The 26,621-nt window shown below is 36.3% G+C and overlaps 1 protein-coding gene across 1 annotated transcript; it reads right to left on the bottom strand.

Annotated features, from left to right (window-relative positions):
* Positions 1 to 5,416: 5,416 nt before the first annotated feature.
* On the bottom strand, positions 5,417 to 24,901 carry rpl34 (ribosomal protein L34). Its single transcript, XM_051115958.1, has 5 exons — positions 24,837 to 24,901; positions 24,328 to 24,398; positions 24,113 to 24,212; positions 22,940 to 23,043; positions 5,417 to 5,541 (listed from the first exon to the last, which is right to left on the bottom strand). Exons 2-5 carry the CDS (start codon positions 24,390 to 24,392, stop codon positions 5,457 to 5,459), a joined length of 354 nt encoding a protein of 117 aa, XP_050971915.1. The 5' UTR covers positions 24,393 to 24,398; positions 24,837 to 24,901; the 3' UTR covers positions 5,417 to 5,456.
* Positions 24,902 to 26,621: the final 1,720 nt, after the last annotated feature.

Here is a 26,621-nt window from a genome sequence, read left to right as displayed (position 1 = left end):
GGCAACAGGAAATGACTTGTCTTACACTAACTCAAGCATACCATGTTCAATCTGCACCAAAATTCATATATTTGATCAAAGCGCTGACCTGAAGACGTCTACATGCCAATATTCAGTTATAGGCATAGCGCCACCAGCTGGCAGCAGGAAGTTTGACACATCTAAATGACTCCTATTCCTCCTAAATTTACTATGTTAAAAGCATAGTGCCCACCGTTCACTCTTTTCCTAAAGCCACCGGTCGGCGGTGAGCCCGGGTGTGAGGGCCCGTTCATCGCTGCTTGCAGCTTTAATTATTTTTATTCTTCTTCTCCAAAATGAATCGCATTTTTGAGGGCCTAAACATGCCCGTAAAGTCATGAAACTTTGCACACGCATCAGAACTGGTGAAAATTTACATCTGATATGGGTTTCAGAGGTGGGTGTGGCAAAATGGCTCGACAGCGCCACCTATTCACTTTCTATGACGTGCCCCTCCCGCTATGTTTCACGTACATGTATGAAAATTGGTAAGCACATGTAACACACCAATACCCACAAAAAGTCTCTTGGAGGAAAATCCGAAACCCAACAGGAAGTCAGATATTTTTCATTTTCTCAGCAAATTTTGTGTCATTTTTGCCATTTCCAGGCGTCGTATTAAAACGAACTCCTCCTAGAGATTTATTCGGATCAACACCAAATTTGGTCAGTCTAATCTAAAGCCCTTTGTGACGTTAAATTGCGAAGATCTAGAGTTTTTGCTGGAGGGCGTGTCCGTGGCGGCCTGTCAAATTTCGATGATTCGCCATGAAAAAGGAAGTTGTTATAACTCAGCCATACAATGTCTGATCTGCCCCAAACTTCACATGTTTGATAAGAGTCCGATCCTGAACACATGCCCATAATCATAATCAGTTTTAGTCATAGCGCCACCTGCTGGCAACAGGAAGTGACATGTTTTACTTTGTAACGGACTCCTCCTACAGATTTATTCAGATCAACACCAAATTTGGTCAGTCTACTCTAAAGGCCTTTGCCATGTTAAATTGTGAAGATCTTGAGTTTTCGTTGAAGGGCGTGTCCGTGGCGGCCTGACAAAGTTCGATGTTTCGCCATGGAAATACAAGATGTTGTAACTCGGCCATAAAATGTCCGATCTGCCCCAAACTTCACACGTTCGATAAGAGTCCTGGCCTGAACACATCTAGAGGCCAATATTCAGTTATTATCATAGCGCCACCTGTTGGCAACAGGAAATGTCTTATTTTACACTAACTTAAACATGCAGTGTCTGATCTGCACCAAACTTCACATGTTTGGTAAGAGTCCTGACCTGAAGACACCTAAAGACCAATATTCAGATATAATCATAGCGCCACCTGTTAGCAGCAAGATATGTCATGTCTTACACTAGCTCAAGCATGCCATGTTCAATCTGCACCAAACTTCATATGTTTGACAAAAGTGCTGGCCTGAGCACATCTACATGCCAATATTCAGTTACAGACATAGTGCCACCAGCTGGAAGCAGGAAGTTTGGCACATATTAATGACTTTGACATATTCCTCCTAAATTTACGATGTGAAAAGCATAGTGCCCACCATTCGCCACCGATCGGCGGTGAGCCCGGGTGCGAGGGCCCTTTCATCGCTGCTTGCAGCTTTAATTCTTCTTCTTCTTCTTCTTCTTCTCCAAAATGAATCGCATTTTAGAGGGCCTAAACATGCCCAAAAAGTCATCAAACTTTGCACACGCATCAGAACTGGCGAAAATTTACGTCTGATATAGGTTTCAGAAGTGGGTGTGGCAAAATGGCTCGACAGCGCCACCTATTCACGCTCAATGAAGTGCCCCTCCCGCTACGTTTCACGTACATGTATGAAAATTGGTACACACATGTAACACACCAATACCCACAAAAAAGTCTCTTGGAGCAAAATCCGAAACCCAACAGGAAGTTGGTTATTTTTAATTTTCTCAGCAATTTTTGTGTCATTTTTGCCATTTCCAGGTGTCGTATTAAAACGAACTCCTCCTAGAGATTTATTCGGATCAACACCAAATTTGGTCAGTTTAATCTAAAGCCCTTTGTGACGTTAAATTGCGAAGATCTAGAGTTTTCGTTGAAGGGCGTGTCCGTGGCGTCCTGTCAAATTTCGATGTTTCGCCATGAAAAAGAAGTTGCTATAACTCAGCCATACAAAGTCTGATCTACCCCAAACTTCACATGTTTGATAAGAGTCTGGTCCTGAACACACACCCATGATCATATTCAGTTATAGTCATAGCGCCACCTGCTGGTAACAGGACATGACATGTTTTACGCTATAAGAAACTCCTCCCAGAGATTTCATGAAATAAACATTATATTTGGTCAGTCTAATCTAAAGGCCTTTGCGATGTTAAATTGTGAAGATCTTGAGTTTTCGTTGAAGGGCGTGTCCGTGGTGGCCTGACAAAGTTTGATGTTTCGCCATGGGAATAGAAGTTGTTGTAACTTAGACATACAATGTCTGATCTGCCCCAAACTTCACATGTTTGGTAAAAGTACTGGCCTGAAGACACCTAAAAGACAATATTCAGAAATAATCATAATGCCACCTGTTGGCAGCAGGATATGTCATGTCTTACACTAACTCAAGCATACCATGTTCAATCTGCACTAAACTTCATATGTTTGATAAAAGTGCTTGCCTGAACACATCTACACGCTAATATTCAGTTATAGGCATAGTGCCACCAGCTGGCAGCAGGAAGTTTGGCACATATAAATGACTTTGACATATTCCTCCTATATTTTCTATATTAAAAGCATACGGTATATTTTTTGTGTCGTCAAAGTGAAAGCGCAGGACTCCCTACTAGGTGTGTATGCATACCTGCAGCGAAAACAATGCAGCCCCTCCCCCACCGGTTAGTGCTGGCAGGCGCATGTATGTGATTGTGCACATGGTCCGCAGTCAGTGAGACTCAGCAGTAATTTAAGTTCAGGATGGCCGAAGGAGGTGAACCCCCACAACTTTTCCCCCCGTCAAAAAAGACCAAGTCAGCGGTGTGGGAATTTTTTGGGTACCGCAAAAATTCTGACGGCCACGGCTTGGAAGAGAAAGGTCAACCGACATGCAAATCATGTTTAAAAAGAGTCACTGCTAAAGGAGGCAATACATCAAATATGATTTCTCATCTACGGGAGCACCATCCAGCACTCTTCGCTAAATTCAAGGTGAGTTGTTAACTTAAAGCTGTCTTGAAATGAACTTTTGCAAACATCTAAGTTACCGAGTCAGATAACACGGCTAATTAATAAACATTAGCTAACATCAACTAATTTCCTCTTACACGTTACTTTACAGAGTGGGGAATAGCAGACTATATGTACTAACGTTACGTTTCTGTGATTTAACATTAGTACAACAATTTAGTTAAGGTGAAATCACGTCTTTGCTTTTAAGCCTTCTGCCACGTTAACATCTTTTCAAAATCACGCCATTAAAAAAAACAACTCGCTGGCTCTCACGTGTCTTTGAGTGTTCGTGAACTGATGAGACTGTGTGTGTGCGCGCGCAGTACACTCGCACTCTCTGCGTTAATATGCATCAACACTGAAATTAAAATTTATTTTAGAGCATTATTTTGATATTTTTAACAGTACTATTTGTTTTTACACACAAAAAAATTAAATAATGTAATTAGTTGTTTTTGTTAAATCTAGTATATAACTAAATTACCACATCACATCTATTTTTAAAAGTACACTGATTAAAAGATGAAGTGAAAAAAAAGACTAGTTACAGATTTAGCTTAAATTTAACATGTCAGTCTTTGTTTTTCTTCTTTGTAGAGCAGCTGTGGCTTCAGCAGCAAAGGACCATCCTCCTCAAAAGCTGCAGGTCAGCCAACAATCCAAGAAACCAAGAACTTTTGAGTTGTAGCGGACATATCCTCGTACCTCACCGGTCCAAACTTAATCCAGGAAAGGTGAACATGCTCACATTCCTGCATCTTAACTTGGACTGAATAAAGAATGTGTAAAAAGTGAGCATGTCTACAAAAATTGTTGAGCTGCTAAAATGACTACATTTATTTTATATATTTATTTATTTTTGGAACTGTGACAAATGGTCATGTTTTTGTTTTGATTAGTGATTGCATTTTTTCCATTTAGAAGGATTTGTTTTTGAAAATTTTATTATTTTCAAGTTTATTTATGTTGATTATTGTTGAGCTGCAGGTTTAGGCTCACACAAGTGACTGCAATTTAATTTAATTAAGAAGATTCTATTATTTATTTTAATTATTTTGCCTGATGTTCAATGTTACAAAATGTTCTATATGTTTCCTAAAATAAAATATACTGTGTTCAGTTGGGAAAAAAATAGTTGTTTTTTTTTTACCCAGACATTTAAATATAACATTGTAGAGCAGTAATTACAATACCGTGATATTTTTATCCAAGGTTATCATACCGTCAGAATCTTATACCGGCCCATGCCTAGTGTTATATCACTGTGATTGAGATTGTAATTATATTATTTATTCATGTCCCCTGTCGGCATAAAATATGCCGGAAGTGATTTGAATACAGCATTATCAAAATATGTAAGTTTGAATATACCAAATGCTCCTCAACAACCAGTCTATTTAGCTAGTCACTGTTTGCTGTAAGCTAATTGCTAACTGAAACTCAAAACGTCCACCATATCACCCACTGATAGGGTGGACACAGCATTAACTTGTGCTAAAAGTACAAATGAATGGGGGGAAGGGGTACTATATATAATCCACTGTGTTTAATAGCTAGGTGTGGGGCCAATAACATGCAAAGGGAAAAAAAAAAAAAAGCAAAAAAAAAAGCATCCAAATACGTTTTCTCTGAATAAGAAAAAAAATGTATATTATATATATATATATATATACACACACACACACGTGCGAATTGTGTGATTTTCTTTATAAACGCATTTTCTTTGTATTTACACAATCTTGTATGCATTTATAATTTGAAAGCAAACAAATAACCCCATTTAAGAAAGGGACATCATACCTTTCAGAAAATATAATTTGCATCTTAATATTGCAATGAAAATATATTTAACAATATATACGTCCATGACAGGGTGAATATATCTTATGGTTTATGCTTCGAATAATGGCCCATAATTATCGATAAAAAAAAAAATATATATATATATAAAAAATAATGTGTGGGAGCTCAGCTAATATGTTTCCATAGTATTTGAGTGTCTACTATTTATGACAAAGCAAATTGGGAAATGAAGACAATTTTTTTTTGAGTATTGTGAGGGTTGAAAGGCTCTCTATGGTGATACTGACCCATCACCAAAATATTTACTAATTCCTCAGACATAATTTCCTGCCACTATTTAGAGTGATGTTCATTTATCTGCACAGGAAAATAAGGACACAAAACAGTGGTCTCCAATTCTTTTATTTAAACAGTACACATCAACTTCTACTTGGACTTCTGGCTTTGTGCTTGTGCCTTCAGTACTTTGACCACGATCTTCTGCTCCTCAATGAGGAAAGCTCGTTTGATCCTGAAAAGTGATGTAAACACATGTTGATCAAACACAATTATTAAAGGGACAGTGTAAAAAAAAAAAAATGAAAATCCTGACATTAATTACACGCATGTTGTTCCAAAACCTTAAAGGGAGAGTTTACCCAGAAATGAAAATTACCCCCATCATTTACTCACCCTCCAGGCATCCTAGGTTTATATGACTTCCTTCTTCCTTCTGTATGCGACAAATCTAATCTGAGTTATATTACAAATTATGCTGGCAGTTCCAAGCTTTAGAATAGCATGGGCAGGTGTTTCTCTTCTTCAGTCCAAAACAAGTCCAATAAAAAAAACCTCACTGTTCTGGGGGGTGAATAAAGGCCTCCTGTAGTCATTTGATGCATTTTTGTAAGAAAAATATCCATGTGATGCAATCTAGGAAAACCCAACATATGCTGAAATTTTCCTTTTTAGGGGTTGAATAGGAAAGCGGAGTTCAAATCCTTTAAAAAAACAGGTACTAGGTTTTTATTTTGTCCATAGTTTGAACGTAACGAAAGTTATGGCTATCTTAAGTTGGCTGATAACTGATTTTCAGAAATGGAATTTTGAGAAAAACTGGTTTAAAGGGGTCATCGGATGCTAAGTTCACTTTTACATGTTGTTTGAACATTAATGTGTGTTGGCAGTGTATGTACAAATCTACCCTATAATGATAAACATCCATGCAGTGATTTTTAATTATTCTGTAAAAATAATATCCCCTTTTTCAAATCAAACCATTCTCAGATGCCTATCGGTGTGACGTCACACCGACAGAGGCCGCTCCCACAATAGTTGACTGACATGAGCGTTGTACCTCAGAGCAGTTGTAACAGTCCACCCTCTTTGTTTCGATGCCGGAGCAGGGATGTAAGTTAGACAAGAATATCTCCGATTGAGTGATTGAGGTGTTGTGTTGCTGGATGTAATATGAACGTAGTGGTTGTCATTTACTCCCGACATCTGAGCCGCTGAAGATGCAGTAGATTACGTTTGTTTGTGAAGGGAATGCACCTCCCGATCTACATATATCCGTCTATGTTTGCATGAATCATTCCAGCTTCATTAACAGCAGAAGTGAGTATAAGGGTTTTTTTAATGAATCTTTCCTAAAAATGTGCTAGTTAGCAAGTTTAGGGGCTAAAGTAAACAGGCTCGTCTCTCCACAGAGAGAAGAGAGGGGCGGGATGAGCAGAGCTCATTTGCATTTAAAGCAGCCTCGACCAGAATGAGATGATTTTTGCAGAGCTCATTTTGGCAAGGTAAAAAGGGTGTTGTTTTACACAACCATTGAGAATTTTTAACCAAAGTGTAATATAGACTTTTCATTAAGACCCTAAAGAATTATATCAACTTGTGGAAAATGGGCATCCGATGACCCCTTTAAAGTGAGATGGGTTTCACTTTACGTCACGGTAGGGCTGTCAACGATTAATCGCGATTAACTGCATACAAAATAAATGTTTAAGTGTGCCTAATATATGTGTGTGTACTGTGTGTTATTATCATGTATATATAAATACAAATTAATGTGTATATATATGAGAAATGTTATTAATATACAAAATGATTTTATTTATATATAATATAAATTATATAAAAATTATAATAAATACATATGCTTGTAAATATTTCTTAAATATATACATGAATGTGTTTGTATTTATATATACATAATAATTATACACAGTACAGACACATATATTAGGCAAACTTAAACTTTTATTTTGTATGCAATTAATCGTGATTAATCGTTGACAGGCCTACGTCACGGTTTAAGAAGAGCGAAGTCTCTGAAGTCAGGAGCGCTATACTGCATCATTACACAAACAGACTAACATCTGTTTTCCATTGTTTATCAAGGGCATAGTCTCCAAATTTTCGATCACCCCTTGTATATTTAGATAGCATGAACCTTGTAGTTTACATTTAGAAAAGCAAGTGCAGCACAACTGTTCACACATTGTGCATAAAACAGACTGTCATCGGATTCCTCCTTTTTAGTAACTTCATCATCCAATCCTTCATCTCTGGATGTGAAATAGTCCATTTTAACATTGTTTAGGGCACTGACATTAAGATTGAGCAGATTGAGACAAGATCGTTTGAAGCGACCAGCTACAGTACTTTGGACTGCGTTCTTAGGCTCCGCCATCTCATGATAATAAAAAGTAAATGAATAAATTAAACTTTGAGTGCCATAATTTACACATGACTGGCAGATAATGGGCATCGATACACCTTTATTAAATGTGTTACGTGGTTTATTTTGATAGGTTAACTGTTTTTGTAGTGTTAAGGGAAAGCATCACATATTTAAAACAATCATCACTTTAATCTAGCTTGTGTCAACTGGTCATACGCGGAAGCCTTTCTGGGCGGATGACGTAGGACATATGCATTGCGCACGCGCTGCTCGGAAGTGACAAACACGAACACGCTGTGGAGAGAGGTAAACACAGCACCGGTCACGAATTGGTACAAAACGAGGATTTGTAAAGAAAGATGTCAGAGGATTTCGATATAAACCAAGAGAAAACTGGTTTTCCTTTGCTCTAAAGCAAGGAAACTTTGCTTCCTTTGCTACTATAATCAAACATTGGTCTGTGCGAGACTCACTGGCGCATGAGTCACCCATGTGTCATCCAACCCGGAAAGGCTTCCGTATGTGACCAGTACGCGCAAACTAGATTAAAGTGACTATTACGTTTTAAATATGGATATTTTTTCTTACAACAATGCATAGATTTGCTACAAGAGGCCTTTATTCACCCCTTCGGAGCTGTGTGAGGCACTTTTTATTATGGATGCACTTTATTGGACTTGTTTTGGACTGATGGTGAGAAACACCCACCCATGCCATTCTAAAGCTTAGAAGTGGCAGCATAATGTTGAATATAACTCAGGATTCGTCTGAAAAGAGGAAGTCATATACACCTAGGATGCCTGGAGGGTGAGTAAATAATGGGCTAAATTTAATTTTTGGGTGAATTAATTTAAGACCTTCGGTTATCGCTGAACCACAAATTAAGGTAATTTTGATGAAATCCGAGAGCTTTCTGACCCTGCATAAACAGCAATGGAACTACCACGTTCAAGGCACAGAAAGGCAACGATTTGAATTATGAAATAAGACAATAAACACTTTACTGTGGCAATGTACAGTTTGTGTTCTTAAAACCACCTTGGGTATTTTCATAAGCATATTTCTAATCCATTGCAACAAACACAAACAGAGAAATAAAACACACTGAAAAAAAATGTAAATGCAAAACCGAGAAAAGAAAGAGAGGAAAAAAAACAAAAAACAAAAACGCTCTAAGTGGTCAAACTCTTTTTCAGTTCCTTGATTTGAGTGCTGCATGTAGACCGAGGTGTTAGCAGGTTTTTGTGTAGCTTACAGCAGCGGTTCTCAAATTTTATACCAAGTACCACCTCAGAAAATATTCTTCTCTCCAAGTACCACCATAATGACCAACATTAAAATACAGTAGGATAGTAGGCCTAACTATTCAGCTACAGTTCTGCACAGTTAAAAAATGAGGCAGTTTTATTTCTAATAAGAACATTTTTTGTTGTCAGCCACGTTAACATTGTAAATACACAGTTTGAACATTAACAATGCACTGTGAACAGGTTATATAATTAAAAAAAAAAACAAAAAAAAAAAACAAAAAAAACACTTGACTCAAAGATTAAATGAAAGTGTATTCCCTCGGTTTTAAAGACGAGGCTTAAAGGGTTACTCCACTCCAAAATGAAAATCTTGTCATTAATCACTTACCCATGTCGTTCCAAACCCATAAAAGCTTAGTTCGTCTTCTAAACATAATTTAAGTTACTTTGAATGAATGACCGGGAGCCTTGTGACTGTTCCACTGACTGTCAAGTACATACCACTGTCAAGAACCAGAAAAACATAAAAAGGCATCGTCAAAATAGTCCATCTGCTATCAGTGGTTTTTTTGTGAAGTGACGAAAATACTTTTTGTACTGAAAGAAAATAAAAATACCGACTTTATTCAACAATTCGTCTCATCTGCGTCACTGTAGAGCCATTTTGGAGAATATCCAATGGACGCAAACTGCATACGGTGTCCTGTGTCAGCCGCACCACATGGATATATCTTCCACGTTCTTTATGCTTTGATTTTAACAAAAACAGCATATTGATAGATTGAGCGTCATGGATGGCAGATGGACTATTTTGACAATGCTTTTCGTGCTTTTCTGGGTCTTGACAGTGGTATTTACTTGGCAGTCAATGGGACAGTCACAAGCCTCCTGGTTTTCATCAAAAATACCTTAAATTGTGTTCCGTAGAAAAACAAAGCTTTTTTACAGGTTTGGAACATCATAGGGGTAAGTGACAAATGACAAAATGTTTATTTTGGGGTGGAGTAACCTTTAAGCCTAGTCCCAGACTAAAATGCATGGAAGCCCGTTTCCGCCACAAATTTTTTTATTTTTTTTTAAATATTGCGACTTTTTAACCTCACAATTCTGACTTTTTTCTCCAAATTGCGAGATATGAACTCGCAATTGCAAGTTATAAAGCCAGAATTGTGAGATATAAACTCGCAATTGCGAGTTACAAAGTCAGAATTGCGAGATATAAATTCTGACCTTTTTTCTCGCAATTGCGACTTTTTATCTCGCAATTCTGACTTTTTTCGAGTTTATAACACGCAATTCTAACTTTTGTTTCTCTTCATTTGTGACACTTTCTGGCAAAGCAGCACAGGAAACCACGAGACGTGATTCTTACAGTACGGTGACGCATTGCTGCCACACACATTTTTTTTTTCCACTCAGCTATGTCATAATAACGAGATCTTTTCTCGTTAAAACGACATATGTCATAAAAATGATATGATTTTCCCATTATAGAAGATATATGGTTACATTATGTGAGCAAGCTAAGCGATTGTCCGTGCTGCCTTCGCCACAGTCCTGACATAAAGGAGGATCTGCACACTGCTTAAGTTATAGAAATACACTGTTTTAAGTATTTTAATGTAATGGTTTAATTGTAGCGGTATGTTTATTAGGATTAATCTGTCTACAGTAACTGCACTCAGACCCAGAGGATATTACTCACTGAAGATGATCAGATCAAAACTGTTATTTCTGAATAATCGACTCTGGACTTGGGATATTATTTGGATGGCATAAGTTTGATTTAACATCAAATCAAAATACTAACAGAAAGAAATAAAAGAAAAATGACAAACGGTGTAATTGTATTATGATGATGATGATTTCGTTCCGTTTGAAAAATAAAAAAAAAAAAAAAAAAAATTAAGCCAGATTTTGTTTTCGTATTTTTTGTTCATGGGTTCACTTTTCAACTCAACCTGTCTTTACTGTCTGTCCCATTATGCAGAATAAATGTTTGTCTGATGTACGGCTCTGCAAATGAGTCACAATAACGTTTCTTCATAACGGCTGGCTGTTGCATAGGCTATATTTCTTGCAAACACACCTCACATAAAGCGCAACACTGCACTTCTCGGGTCAACGGCGGCGGCAGCACGATCCCTTACATTGTGATAATATAAACGTCTGCTTTATTTTATGTACTTCCACAGTAACAAAGAAAAAAAAAAACGTTACAAATTGCTTTTGTAAAAATACAGGGTGTGCTGTCGCACCTTACGTCTATAAACAAACAAAACATAATAATAATAATAATAATAATAATAATAATAATAATAACAGGCTAATCATAATACTATTATTATTATTATTATTATTATTATTAGGCGTATTATTTTTTTTTATTATAAAATCTCATTTAAGATTATCAACATTTCTGAATAACCGACTCTGGGCTTGGAATATCTATTTGGAACACTTAAGTTTGATGTCGAAATACCAGCAGAAAGAAATAAAAATATTTTATAATAATAATAATAGTAAATATAGCTGCAAGCAGCAATTGCGGGGCCAAGCACAACAGAGGCAGAATGAGGAGCTAAGCATGGCAAGGAGCAACAGACCGACTGTAACAATGAGTAACTAAAGTCATTTTAGGATGATATCAGTTGAAATGGCTGAAAAATCATAAATACAACCAATAATGTAATTTAATGGCTTATCACTTTTGACCAACAGGTGGTGCTGTTTTCAAATTGATGTGACGTGTTCTGTGTGAAATGACAATGACACAAACAAAGTTTGCCGTCATTATGTCAAAGCTTTGCAGAGATACAGCCTCAGATGTAGTTTGGCATCTTTCCAGCAAATTTGTTGATGCGCTAAACGAAAACGGTTTCGTATATCGACACGAAATTCATAACTTTTTGCCAGCATAGTCTGAAGATGATCTGAGTCAAATTTGGTGAAGATCGGACTAACAGTCTGGGAGGAGTTCGAAAAAGTAGGTTTTGTACATTAATCAAAATGGCGGACAGGAAGTTTGGCCAATTTCAGCATAATGGGTATCAATGTTCTCGACTTGGCCCAAGGAATCTATTGGCATCAGTTTCATTCCAATAGGCTAATGTAAACATTATTAGCATTTTTGTAAATTTCATTATTAATGTTTAGTGAATGGCGTATTACTTCTGACCCGTAGGTGGCACTGTTACCAAATTGATGTGGCTTGGTCAGAGTGTGGTGAGAATAGCACATATAAAATTTGGTGTCAATATGTCAAAGCTTTGCAGAGATACAGACTCGGATGCAATTTGGCATCTTTCCAGTAAATTCGTTGATGCGCTAAACGAAAACGGTTTCGTGTATCGACACAAAATCCATAACTTTTTGTCAGCATGGTCTGAAGATGATCTGAGTCAAATTTGGTGAAAATTGGACTAACGGTCTAGGAGGAGTTCGAAAAAGTAGGTTTTCAACATGAATCAAAATGGCGGACAGGAAGTTCAGCCAAAATTGGCAAAATTGGTATCGGTGTTCTCAGCACGACCGAAGGAATCTATCAAAATCAGTTTCATTTCAATAGGCTAATGTACGCAAAAGTTATTAGCAATTTTTGAAATTTCGTTATAACTTTTGACCACAAGGTGGCGCTGGCCCCAAAATTTTTATGTACATTCAGGGCATGGTACCGAACATTTTTGTAATTAATGTCGAAACGATACGCTAATCGGTTCTCAAGATACAGCATTTTAAAGCTAAATTCAAAATGGCCGACACCCAAAATGGCTGACATGGGAAAATTGGATATGGTTCGACTCGGTATGACACACCGAATCTAAAGAGACCAGTTTTGTGATTTTTGGACAAATCATTCAGACGTTATAAAGAAAAATAGCCATTTTTCGTATCTCCTGACCACTAGGGGGCACTGCACCGAAACACTGCAGGTAGGCTCAGGTCATGCTTGTTATAACACACACCAAGTTTGGTGTCAATATGCCAAACTGTTACGGAGATATAGCCTCACATTGATTTTTGCTAGCTTTTCGTAGAATTCTTTCGCGTGTTATTCGTGAACGGCTGGACGAATCGACTTGAATTCCATAACTTTTTGCCAGCGTGGTCTGAAGATGATCTGGATCAATTTTTGTGACAATCGGTGCAACGGCCTAGGACGAGTTCGAAAAAGTAGGTTTTACGAACAATTGAGAATAAAAAAAAACTAAACCTTACGATTTTTGAATTTTGGTGTCCATTCAACTCGGCATAAGCCAAGGAATCAGAGGAAAAAAGAATTTTTGTTGTGTGACTTATGGTTCAAACGTTATTAGCATAAATCTTTTGAAAGTTTGGACAAGTGGTGGCGCTAGAGAGTTTGAGTTAGAGACTCCAAACTTGCTATGGTTAATGTTGGGACTGTCCTCTATCAGTGTGCAAAATTATACAACTTTCCCGCAAGCGGTTCTATGGGCTGCCATAGACTTGCGGCGGAAGAGGAAGAAGAAGAAGAAGAAGAAGAAGAAGAACGGAATAATAATAACGCCAACGGATACAATGCCAACGGATACAATAGGTGCCACCGCACCTCTGGTGCTTGGCCCCTAAATATAGCTGCAAGCAGCAATTGCGGGGCCAAGCACAACAGAGGCAGAATGAGGAGCTAAGCATGGCAAGGAGCAACAGACCGACTGTAACAATGAGTAACTAAAGTCATTTTAGGATGATATCAGTTGAAATGGCTGAAAAACCATAATTACAACCAATAATATAATTTAATGGCTTATAACTTTTGACCAATAGGTGGTGCTGTTTTCAAATTGATGTGATGTGTTCTGTGTGAAGGGACAATGACATACACAGAGTTTGATGTCATTATGCCAAAGCTTTACAGAGATACAGCCTCAATCATTTTGGCATCAAGCCTAAAATCTGTAGTGGCTCTGTACGAAAACGGTTTACTCTATCGACACGAAATCCATAACTTTCAGTCAGGACAGTCCGAAGATGATCTGACTCAATTTTGGTGAAAATCCGATCAACGGTCTAGGAGGAGTACGAACAAGTAGGTTTTGTACATTAATCAAAATGGCGGAAAGGAAGTTCGGCCAAGTATGGTATAATTGGTATGTATGTTGTCGGCATGACCCAAGGAATATTTTGAGACCAGTTTTATTACATTAGGCTAATGCAATCACAAGTTATTAGCATTTTTGAAAATTTCATTATTAATGTTTAATGAATGGTGTATTACTTCTGACCAGCAGGTGGCGCTGTTACCAAATTAATGTGGCGTGGTCAGGGTGTGGTGACAATAGCACATATAAAATTTGGTGTCAATATGTCAAGGCTTTGCAGAGATACAGCCTCAGATGTAGTTTGGCATCTTTCCAGCAAATTCGTTGATGCGCTAAACGAAAACGGTTTTGTGTATCGACACGAAATTCATAACTTTTTGCCAGCATGGTCTGAAAATGATCCGAGTCAAATTTGGTGAAGATCGGACTAACGGTCTAGGAGGAGTTCGAACGAGCAAATAAGGTTGTCTGGATTTAAGATGTAGTCCAACCCAAAATATATGGCTAACACACTAAAACACATCCATGATGGAGAAACGCTCACAAACACACAAACACAGAGATTAAATAGTTAAAACTGTTATATTAATGTTCATTAAGCATTACCACACACACACACACACACACACACAAACACACATTTTGTTGCACATAAGAGATTTGTGTAATAAATGGTAGCTGACAAAATGTTTAGTTCAAGTCTTGTCTTTTTAAGATTTTATACATCATTTTCAGGTTTCACTGTAATCATAATCTTGTATTATTGTCAAATATGATACATGTGTATAAATTAAGTGTTAAACTTTGTCTAAATGTGACTTGAAATGTTATAACAGTGATTTAGTCTATGCATGAATTGAAATGAATTGAAAACAAACCATGAAAACACTGTTCTACTCATTTCAATGAGCCATTAGTGGTCTTCTACTGCCATCTAGTGGTTATATTTGCAATTTCATGGCGTTAAAGACAGATCCATTGTTTTTAAGCTTTATAACTGTTACATTGCCTTTTTTGCCTAATGTCTATAAAATGTATGCTTGTTTAAAATAATAATATGATGATTTTACTTAGGTTTGTTGAAATTTTGTTTTCTTTTAGGTTTTATAGACTTTTGGGTACAGCGATTCATGATCATCTTTTTAAGTGGCCCTGTTATCGCTGTCCAAATGCAAATGTTCAACATTTTTTTTGATAATAATTTATCTAGAGAGTCCAGAGTATGTTACTGCAGTGGTGTTATTGATTTTGAGTCAAAAATCTACGACTAGTTCATAAAAATATGTTTTATGAATAATATCAAATATTTAAAGAACAGTTGGATTGATTGCAATGGTCCTAGACACAAAATTGTTCAGATTGAGGAGATCTATCATATGATATGAAGAGCTAGTGTTTGTGAAAATATATGAGCATATCATTTTTTAGCAATTTGAGGATAATTGCTATAGAAATGTTGCTTTTTGAAGCCTTTTTAACTGTTATAGCACCACCTATGCTCCGATCTTCATGAAACTTTGCATGTCTGTTTAGCATCATGAAAGGGTGTGTGGATTTAAGATGTTGTCCAACGCAAAATATATGGCTAACACAATAAAACACATCCATGATGGAGAATACAGTCACAAACACACAAACACAGAAATTAAATGGTTAAACTGTTATATTATGTTATGTTCATTAAGCATTACTACACACACACACACACACACATTTTGTTGCACATAAGAGATTTGTGTAATAAATGGTAGGTGACAAAATGTTTAGTTCAAGTCTTGTCTTTTTAAGATTTTATATATCATTTTCAGGTTTCACTGTAATCATAATCTTGTATTATTGTCAAATATGATATATCTGAATAAATGAAGTGTTAAACTTTGACTAAATGTTATTTGAAATGTTATAACAGCGATTTAGTCTATGCATAAATTGAAATTAATTGAAAACAAGCGATTAAATTCACTGTTCTAGTCTGTTTAATGATGCATTAGTGGTCTTCTACTGCCATCTAGTGGTTAAAGTTGCAATTACATGGCGTTTTAAAAAGCGATGCATTGTTTTAAGTTTATAACTGTAACATTGCCTTTTTTTGCCTTATGTTGATAAAATTGTATGCTTGTTTAGGATCATATGATAATGATTTTACTTAGGTTTGTGAAATTTGTTTTCTTTTAGGTTTTATAGACTTAGAGTACAGTAGATCATGATCTTATTATTATGTGGCGCTGTTTTCGCTGTCTAAATGCAAATGTTCAACATTTTTTTGATAATTGTTTATCTAGAGAGTCCAGAGAATGTTACTGCAGTGGTTTTATGGATTTTGAGTTTAACACCTAGGACTAGTTTACAGAAGTAGTTTTTTTTAAATAAAATCAAATATTCAAAGAAGAGTTGGATTGACAACAATGATCCTAGAGACAAAGTTGTTCAGAATGAGGAGATGTGATATGATCTATCGTTTGTGTGAATAATTGAGCATTTTTGATGATTGTTTAGCATCATAAAAGGTTGTGTGGATTTAAGATGTAGTCCAACGCAAAATATGTGGCTAACACACTAAAACATCCATGATGGAGAATACACTCACAAACAGAGAAATTAAATGGTTAAACTGTTATATTAATGTTCATTAAGCATTGCTACACACGCACATTTTGTTGCACATAAGAGATTTGTGTAATAAATGGCAGGTGACAAAATGTTTAGTGCAAGTGCAAGTAATGCAAGTGCAAGTAATCATAATCTTGTATTACTGTCAAATATGATATATGTGAATAAATGAAGTGTTAAACTTTGACTAAATGTTATTTGAAATGTTATAACAGTGATTTAGTGAAAGCATAAATTTAAATTCATTGAAAACAAGCCATTAAATGCACTGTTCTAGTCTGTTTAATGATGCATTAGTGGTCTTCTATTGCCATCTAGTGGTTAAAGTTGCAATTACATGGCGTTTTAAAAAGCGATGCATTGTTTTAAGTTTATAACTGTAACATTGCTTTTTTTTGCCATATGTTGATAAAATTGTATGCTTGTTTAGAATCATATAATAATGATTTTACTTAGTTTTGTGAAATTTTGTTTTCTTTTAGATTTTATAGACTTAGAGTACAGTAGATCATGATCTTATTATTATGTTGCGATGTTTTCACTGTCTAAACACTAATGTTCAACATTTTTTTGATAATTGTTTATCTAGAGAGTCCAGAGAATGTTACTGCAGTGGTTTTATGAATTTTGAGTTTAGCACCTAGGACTAGTTTACAGAAGTATGTTTAAATAAAATCAAATATTTAAAGACAGTTGGATTGACAACAATGGTCCTAGAGACTAAATTGTTCAGAATGATGAGATCTATCATATGATATCAAGCTGCAGTGTTTGTGTGAATACATTAGCATTTTTTTAGCAGTTTGAGGCCATTTACCATAGACAGCTTGTGTTTTTAAAGCCTTTTTAACTGTTATAGCGCCACCTATGGTCCGATTTCCATGAAACTTTGCATGCTTGTTAAGAATCATCTGTCACATGTTCTCACCAATTTTCGTAAAGTTTTGAGTTTTTGTTTAGGTTTTTTAGGCTTTTGGGTATTTTGGCCACGCCCCTTTTCTAAATAACCCCATTATGGCTAACCAAATTACAAAATTCCACATTTTTTTGATAATTATTGATCTAGAGAGTCCAGAGAATTGTGCTGCAGTGGTCTGCTCAAGATTGAGCGAAAAACCTAGGACTAGTTCACAAAAGTAGGTTTTTCACATATTTGTGAGTATTTAATGAACGACTTGAATGACAGCAATGGTTCTTGAGGCAAAGTTGTTCATCATAAGGAGATCTATCAAATGATATTAAGATCTAGTGTTTATGTGAATATACTAGCATTTATTTAGCCATTTGAAGCCATTTACCATACACAGCTTGTGTTTTTGAAGCCTTTTTAACTGTTATAGCGCCACCTATGGTCTGATGTTCACGAAACTTTGCATGCTTGTTAAGAGTCATGTGACACATGTTTTCTCCAACTTTTGTAAAGTTTTGAGTTTTTGTTTAGGTTTTATAGGCTTTTGGATATGTGTGGCCACGCCCCTTTTCTAAATGACCCCGTTATAGCTAACCAAAGGACAAAATTCCACATTTTTTTGATAATTATTGATCTAGAGAGTCTGGAGAACTGTGCTGCAGTGGTTTGATCGAGATTGAGTGAAAAACCTAGGACTAGTTCGCAAAAGTAGGTTTTTCACATATTTGTGAATAATTAATGAACGGTTTGATTGACAGCAATGGTTCTTGAGGCAAAGTTGTTCATCATGTGGAGATCTATCAAATGATATGCATATTGTGTGGATGTGTGAAACACCACGTGAGTGATTACAGAGCCAAAAACTCGTTAGCGCCAACTAGTGGCCGATTTCTTTCAAAATTCTTACAGACCTTTAGGGCCATGAGTCAAACATGCCCAGTGAGTTTTGTTCCGATTGACCTCCGTTAACCTTGTCTAATGGGTGCTCAAACTTCATTGGTTGATGGCGGCCATGTTTTTTTGAGATACGCCAATGTCCTCATAGACCCTTATGGCACATTGGACAGAGACACTGCATACCAATTTTCAGGTCGATCGGACCAACGGTTGCATAGTTATATTCATTTTTATGTTTTTTCAGGCTTATAGCGCCACCAAGTGGCAGAGCTGTGCAATTTTTTTTATTTGACCAAAGATTGAGCTTATACATAAGTGTACCAAGTTTGGTGAAGATATCTCATTTGGTTCATGAGTTATAGCCATTTTAGTAAAAATGGTCTCCCACCTGACAAACTTTTTGGGGCCCCTTTGCAACGATGAGTCAAAATTTCAACTTTTTTTTTGATAATTATTGGTATTCACTGTCCAGAGAACATTTCTGCAGTGGTTTGGTTCCGATCGGGTGAAAAACCTAGGACTAGTTAAATCAAAAAAGTAGGTTTCGGACATAATTAACATTTGCGGGAAAACTGGGCCTCCAGGACCCCAAATCACAGGGCACTTTTAAATTTGTATTGATCCAAGGATTCCAAAAATGTTAAAATTTTGAGTCTACGACAAGCGGTTTAGAAGTTATGACCACTTTCGCGTTGTTGATCGCTGTAGCGCCACCTATAGGCCGATTAGGGCGATACTTTGTCACAACGTCCCCCAGCGGGAGCTCTACCATTTGGCCAAGATTCAGCTCTCTAGGCCCTACGGTTTTGTCTGCACGATCAGTTTTAGCGGAAAATAATTGATGGAACAGACAGTAAAGACAGGTTGAATTGAAAAGTGGCTTTTCAGGGCCGCCCACGCACAAATACTAAAGCATAAGCTCTCTTTTTACCCATGAACAAAAAAATATGAAAAATCTGGCTTAAGTTTTTTTTTCCATTTTTCAAACAGAACGAAATCATCATCATCATAATACAATCAAACCGTGTCATTTTTCTTTTATTTCTTTCTGTTAGTATTTCGATTTGCTGTTAAATCAAATTTGTGCCATCCAAATAATAACCCAAGTCCAGAGTCGATTATTCAGAAATAACAGTTTTGATCTGATCATCTTCAATGAGTCATATCCTCTGGGTCTGAGCGCAGTTATTGTAGACAGATTAATCCTAATAAACATACCACTACAACTGAAGCCATTACATTAAACTTCTTAAAATACTTAAGTCTGACTGACTTTTTTTTTTTTTGCAATTGCGAGTTTATATCTCGCAATTCGGAGAAAAAAAAAAAAAAAAAAAAAAAAGCTCAGTGGCCTCGTTTCGCCTCAGGATGCACAATGGTAATGTCTTTTATAAGGCAAGTTTATAAAAATCACTTTAATGTCCTACTTTAACTATGGTCTAATCCTGGCTTAATCTAAGCCCTGTCTGTGAAACCAGCCCATTGTGTTTTAACAATTTATATTTAATTTAGTGATTCCCCTGCACACCAATAGAGGGAGCCTGGGTACCACTAGTGGTACTCTTACCACACTTCGAAAACCACTGGTTTAGAGTGGTTACCATACCAGCGTACTTTGAGGTCGAATCTGCTACACAAAATGCATACAGGTTGGTGGTTCTGCATGTTCTTACTACCATTCTTAGCCTTGAATGTGGTAGTTCCGTAGCTGTCTATGCAGGTTCAGAAAGCTCTTGGACTTAATAAAAAAAAAGAACCTTAATTTGTGTTTTGAAGAAAAACAAAGGTCTTATAGGTTTGGAATAGGGTTGCATGATAAATCGTAATATCGCAATCGATATTAAGAAAAGCTGCGATATTCATGCGCGCATTTTGTCAGTGAAGCACGGTTCTGTGATCAGTAGTAACTCGCCATCTGAAGGCCAGAGGGCACTCTGACGTGGAAACTCCAAATACGCCCCACAGAAGAAATCCAGGAAATCACAATCACTGCAGCTGAATAAAAAGAAGATTTACCTACTTTCATTGATTCAACGTGACTAATAAACACGACTACGATAATGTATGGTATCCGAGTTCTTCTTATCATTTTCCTTATAATAAAGTATACAATAATGCAATGCTAATTGACGTAGCTTTTATCACTGCTTAGAATACTATGAAATAGGTTGCGTGCATTATTCCGTGTAAGAAGCCACAACATCTCACAGAAGGATTAATTTCAAACACTCAGTAAAAACATGTTATTAAATGTGGTATTTACACGTGCTTTCAGATAAAGCAGCATTCACCACACAGAGCTGTAGTTCACTTAGAAGCTACGCAAAAAACTTTATTGCAGCACGGTTTGATAATATTGACGTATAACATCGATGATATCGTCTGCGTGGTTTTGCATAGCTTGTCAGTGAACTACGGCTGTAGTAAATGCTAGTAGTAAATGCAGCGTCCCGTGAAAGGGCCTTCGCGCCGGGCGCGGCTGCCTGCCGCTTTCTCTCGTGGTGGGGCTGTTTTGTGCAGTTAAGGCGGTGCTTGCGTGGCAGTCTCAGTGATTCCACGCGGAGCATAATTACAAACTGAAAAACTTGCAAAATCCAAAACTTGCGAAATTCTCAGAACAAAAAGGTTCTCAGAATGTCTAGTACCTGTATTTATTGTATTGTTTTTCAATTTTTTTGTTTTCTTTAGAAATACTGTAAGCACTTTACTTTTTATTAATATTAAGCAGATGTAATTCTTAAGTTCGTTAATTGTAACATGGTTACAATTGTAAACTTAAACTGTAAAGCAGGGTATTAAAATATATATGGTCTGTTTATAAAAGCTTACATTTTAATAACTAATAAATCTTGCAAGCACTTTATTTTCCCCCTTTACTCGTACTGCACAAAAAGTGATTCAATAACATTGAATTGTTTGCATATGGTGGGGTGTTCTTAATTACAGCTTTCCTAAAATTATGTCCTATTCATAAAATAAGAAATATCCCAATATATCGCCTTGTTTACAATATCACAATGTATCGCAACATATCGTATCACAACCTCTGTATCGTGATGCGTATCGTAACGCTAGATTCTTGGCAATACACAGCCCTACAGTGTAGTAAATGCTGCTCTATTTGAAAGCACATACATGGAGATTTACTACTGATAACAGAACCGGCTTTACTGACTATTTATCGTGCAGCCCTAGTTTGGAACAACATGAAAGTGATTAATTCAGTACAGAATTGTCAGTTTTGGGTGAACTATCTTTAAGAGTTTAACTACAGCATCTGAAGATCTGAAGCAAAGATTCACAAACCCGCTCTGAAGTTCTGATCTAAATCAAATGATTTGTGATTCGTGCTTTGAAATTTCGATCTGAAGCAAAAGATTCACGAACCCCCTCCGAAGTTACGATCTAAATCAATAATAATACAATGATTGAATAATCATTGAATAACGATTCGCGAACCATCATTTAAGATCAGGACTCGGAGCACAGATTGCAAATCATTTATTCATGGAATGATTTATAAACCTGCGCCGAAATCCCGATCTAAATCAAATGATTTGCGATATACGATCCGATTTAAGCACTTCAAATAATTTTGAGACACAATGGTTTAACTGTCCAGAGTTTCAAAAAGCTCCAATGCTGAAGTTCAAAAATAAATGGCTATTTTAATGTGATCTGGTTTTTGCTAGTAAATCACCTGAAATGAATGATCGAAGTCATGAGTTTGAATTAACCGGAGTGGTTCCAGCGTAAATGACTCACTTAACTGATTTGATTCATCTGTTCCTCTTTTCACGTCTTCAGCCATGTTTAGATGACACTGTCACAACTACTACTGGTTTAGCTTACTACTTTAACGACACAGAAATAAGCGTGGAGGGAAAAAAATAAAAATAAAAAAAAAAAATATTAGGTAGTAAATTTTTTTAAAGTATTGTTTTTGGAAATTGTGTGAATTTTGCAAGAAAGATGTGCTTATTGGAAAAATTAAACACTTATTTCATAGATAGACTGTGTTTCAATAATTCAAACACTTTAAGTACCTCTTCAGGAATATTGCTATTTTCAAGGGTTTTCCAGGCCTTAAATTTGAAAAAAGTCAAATTTAAGTACTTCAAGCACTTTAAGCACCTTGTACGAACTCTGTTTTAAGTTGCTCCGTGACAATCCTCAAGTCCAGTGAAATGCTGAAATGTTTCCAGTGAAACCACTGCATAGATCCAGTAGATTACAACTATGAAATCCAGCCATGGACAAGACTGTACTTACAGCTAAAACTTAAACAGTACCTCTTTTTGTGCTTTAAAAGAAAATCGTATCATAAGTTGTTTTGATTATTTGGCTTTTTTTTTTTCTTTATTCTTTCTGACTCTCTTTTCTCTGTTCAGCTCTGTTATGTTTAAATGTGCCAACAAAACAAAATGTACTTTTCATGAGTCAAACTATTTTCGGATGAAACTACTGTTTATCTGCTAATTTACAAATAGGTTAATGCAATGGTCTCAGTCAGTTACCTGTCTCGTACACACTTGGCACACATGGACCCACCATACGCACGGCTGACATGCTTCTTGGTTTTTGAGAGTCTCATAAGAACCTGGGGTCTCACAGCACGGATCTATCGAGGAACAAACATTAGAAAATGGTTTAAATCACGTGTTCATTTATATCTAGTTTAACATAAATAAAAACTATTCTGTAATCCAATTTGATGTAGCTACTAAGACTTCCAATAGATGTTAAAATCTGTTGCACCATTGTAGATCATATTTTCTTTTATCTAATATTAGATATAATCTACTCCAAAAGACACTAGGTGGGTTAGAGTGGGGGAAGACACCCCCTTGGGGTAAAACGCCCTCCTACTGTTTCTCCCAAAAGAACCACTAGCTTAAGTCAAGATAAATATGTATTGTAACTATGGACTACGTTGACAAGAGTGATGTAGAAGTATTCATCATGAAGCTTACACTGGTAAAAGTATCTGAGAGAAAACAGATTTCACAGTAAATTATTTAACTTTCAGCAGTAAGAAAAAAAGTGTTTTAAAGCTTGTTGTTTTGTAGAACATCAGTTATATCATCAAATCCTTTGTTTTCCCCTAAAATGTATTCTAACTAGTTGGTTAAATAAAAATTTGGACTTTATATTTAAAAAATTACTAGGCTATTATAAATTTGTAACTCAATTATTCATTATATTAATTTTAATTGCAAGCTGCATGTACTCTGATTTTGCTGCAAATAAAGCATTGTCAGACTGGTGGTCAAATCATCCCCCTTGGTAAAAATTTAATTTCTGTTAAACTAATAACAAAAAAAAAAAAAAAATACTTGGTATTTTTCATACTTGGTTTAAAATTTATGTCATTGTCACTAAAACTATGATGAACTATTCTGGACACATCTTTAACAATAATATACTGGGCCACTAACTGAGTGGCATTAGAACACTTAAATGCAATATAAATATTGTAGTGATGATACCAATTACTTTACGAAATATTTTTCAACTTGTGATAAAGCTGTATTCAATAAAACAAGAGCCAAGAACACTGCTCTTTTTTTTTTTTCTAGATTCCACCAGATATTTTGGCATCTAACCTTAAACACCATTTTTATCAGCATACTCAAGATATTGCTGTAGTTAAGCACACAGAAAAGAACGGTATACAGTGTACTACTTACACCACGCAGTCTACCGGGGCAGATTCCGCATGCTGATTTGGGTGCCTTGCCAGTCTTCTTGGTATACAGGTACACAATGCGATTACCTGGCGTACGGGACCTGAGGGACAATGCAGTCGATAAAGACAGCTTTTGAAGTCTGCATGAGACACTATATTGTGGATCGTCGGTGGATGGTGAAGATCTGTTAGCACCAAAGCAGAAATTACACTCACAGTCTGGTCTTGTTTGAAGCAGTGTTGTAGGAAAGTCTACGTCGGTAAGTCAGGCGCTGCACCATCTTGACCTGAAAAATTACAAGATCTTTAATTATGCCTGTTCAAGAAATGTCAAAGCCTGTGGGGAAGTCAAGCTCAGTGGCGGAATAAGCACAGTTTTGCTCATAAGCTACAAATGTTCAAACATCTATTAAATATGCGTTTTAACCCAATAAACGAATATAACAGCGTTACACTTTCATTCTGTTGTAATAGAGTAACAACTGCAAAATCATAATCAGACACATTCACGTTTAAAGGATGTGAATGACAACTTCCCAGCGTCAACTCACGCAGTAACAAAAATCCGTTATTAGACTATTAATTGACTTAATATGGCAAGGATATCCTCCGTTAGAATACGAACTACACGTAGAACTCTTAATATCAAATATTTGATCTTCAAAAACAGCAGATGACAGTAGATAGTTGAATCACATTTAAGCGCATAAACAAATCCACCATACCTGCTATCGCTGTAAACGGAAGAGGAAGGACTAGAGACCGGGTGAAAGTTCAAAATCTGCCAGCAACGGAAATAATACGTTTGCATAGAGCAAAATAAAAGACGTTGTGGAGTACCTTGTTGCTTTGTAATCCTTGTAATGTCGATTTACTAATAGAAAATACAACTGACTAAAACCAGGCAACACACAGTATAAGAAAAAAACGTGTAATATACTTTATTATGCAGATTTTTAAATATCAAAGTACTTTTTTATACTGTTGGATCGGATAACCCTAATTTGGCAGGGTAGAAACAGAAAGTAGGCACTTACAACTAGAAGCTTAAAAATAAAAGGCGGGAGTACTTGGATTGCAATATTTCAGCAATATATAGGCTTCAGTATTTACATGCACTAAAAATGAGAATAGAGAAACAATTTGGTTGGATACCAGTTCACACTGGAATGTAGGCGATAGCAGATCAGTTGGCAAAAAGGGACATAATGATTGAATTTCCGCTAGGAAGTGGAGAAATTAAATTAACAATCAAATCAAATATTTAAGTGGCAGAAGAAATAGAACGTATCTAATAAAGGAAGATTTTTACCATAGTTAAATAAATGAGGAGGAGGAGAATAGAAGGGGCGAGTGGAGCTCCACTTAAAAGCGGAAATACGTCATGTCCACTAGCAACACAACCGCCATGTTGGTCCGGGCAAAATGCCTTCTTCTTCTTCTTCTTCTTCTTCTTCTTGTTTAATGGCGACCAACTCCTTAGGAGCATTATCGCCACCTACTGTACTGGATGTTACATTAAACTTACATAGGTGATGAGTCTGAATTTTGAGAAAGGACAAACATAAAAAATAATAATAATAATAATAATAATAATAATAATAATAATAGTAATAATAATAATAATTCCAACCTTTATGTTTCATATTCCCTTTAATCTATGGAGCACTCAGAGCACATGCTCATGATAGCGCTGCGTGTTCAGCTCCTCTACCACTTACGATTAGCTCTACATAATCCAGATTAGGTAGAGTATTCCCATCCAAATTATATCCTAGATCCTACACCTGAGTCATTTATATATCTAATTAGGGCTGTGTATATTTGTCCATCCATTAAACCTTTTCCTAAAATATATTCATGCCTTATTCCCTCCTCCCCTAAATGACTAAATAATAAATCACGATACACACTATATTTACCACACCTAAAAAGCACATGAAATACATTTTCTGATACACCACACACATCGCACAAACCATTTTCACGCAAACCCATAAGTGCCAAAGTTGAATTCAGCCCTATATGTCCCATTCTTAACCTGGACAGCCACACCTCTTCCTTCCTATTTCTTCCCTGACAATTCATTCTCCCTACTGTCTGTGTAATGCTATAACACCATCTCCCTGTGCTGCTGTTATCCCATCTAATTTGCCATTTATTTATTAACTTTTTCTTTAAGACCGATTTTGCCTCTTTTTTCCCATAGGTACTTGAACATCCACCTCCCTCTTATCTAGTGCTTTTTTTTGCTAGTTTATCAGCAACTTCGTTACCAGATACCCCAACATGTGCTGGCACCCAACAGAAATATACAATTATTCCAGCCTCTTTTAATCTGTATAACGATAGATATATTTCCATTAGTAAATCTTCTCTGTCTGATCTAGCATGCATTAAACTAATTAAAGCAGAAGAAGAATCTGAACATATTACGACTTTACTTGGCCTAACTTCTTCAACCCACTGCAATCCTACTATTATAGCTGTTAGTTCAGCCGTGTATACAG

The sequence above is a fragment of the Labeo rohita genome, chromosome 7, assembly GCF_022985175.1.
Source record: "Labeo rohita strain BAU-BD-2019 chromosome 7, IGBB_LRoh.1.0, whole genome shotgun sequence".
Lineage (NCBI taxonomy): Eukaryota > Metazoa > Chordata > Actinopteri > Cypriniformes > Cyprinidae > Labeo > Labeo rohita.
The sequence above is the reverse complement of the archived record's forward strand: the minus strand, read 5'-3'. Positions and strand labels throughout refer to the sequence as shown.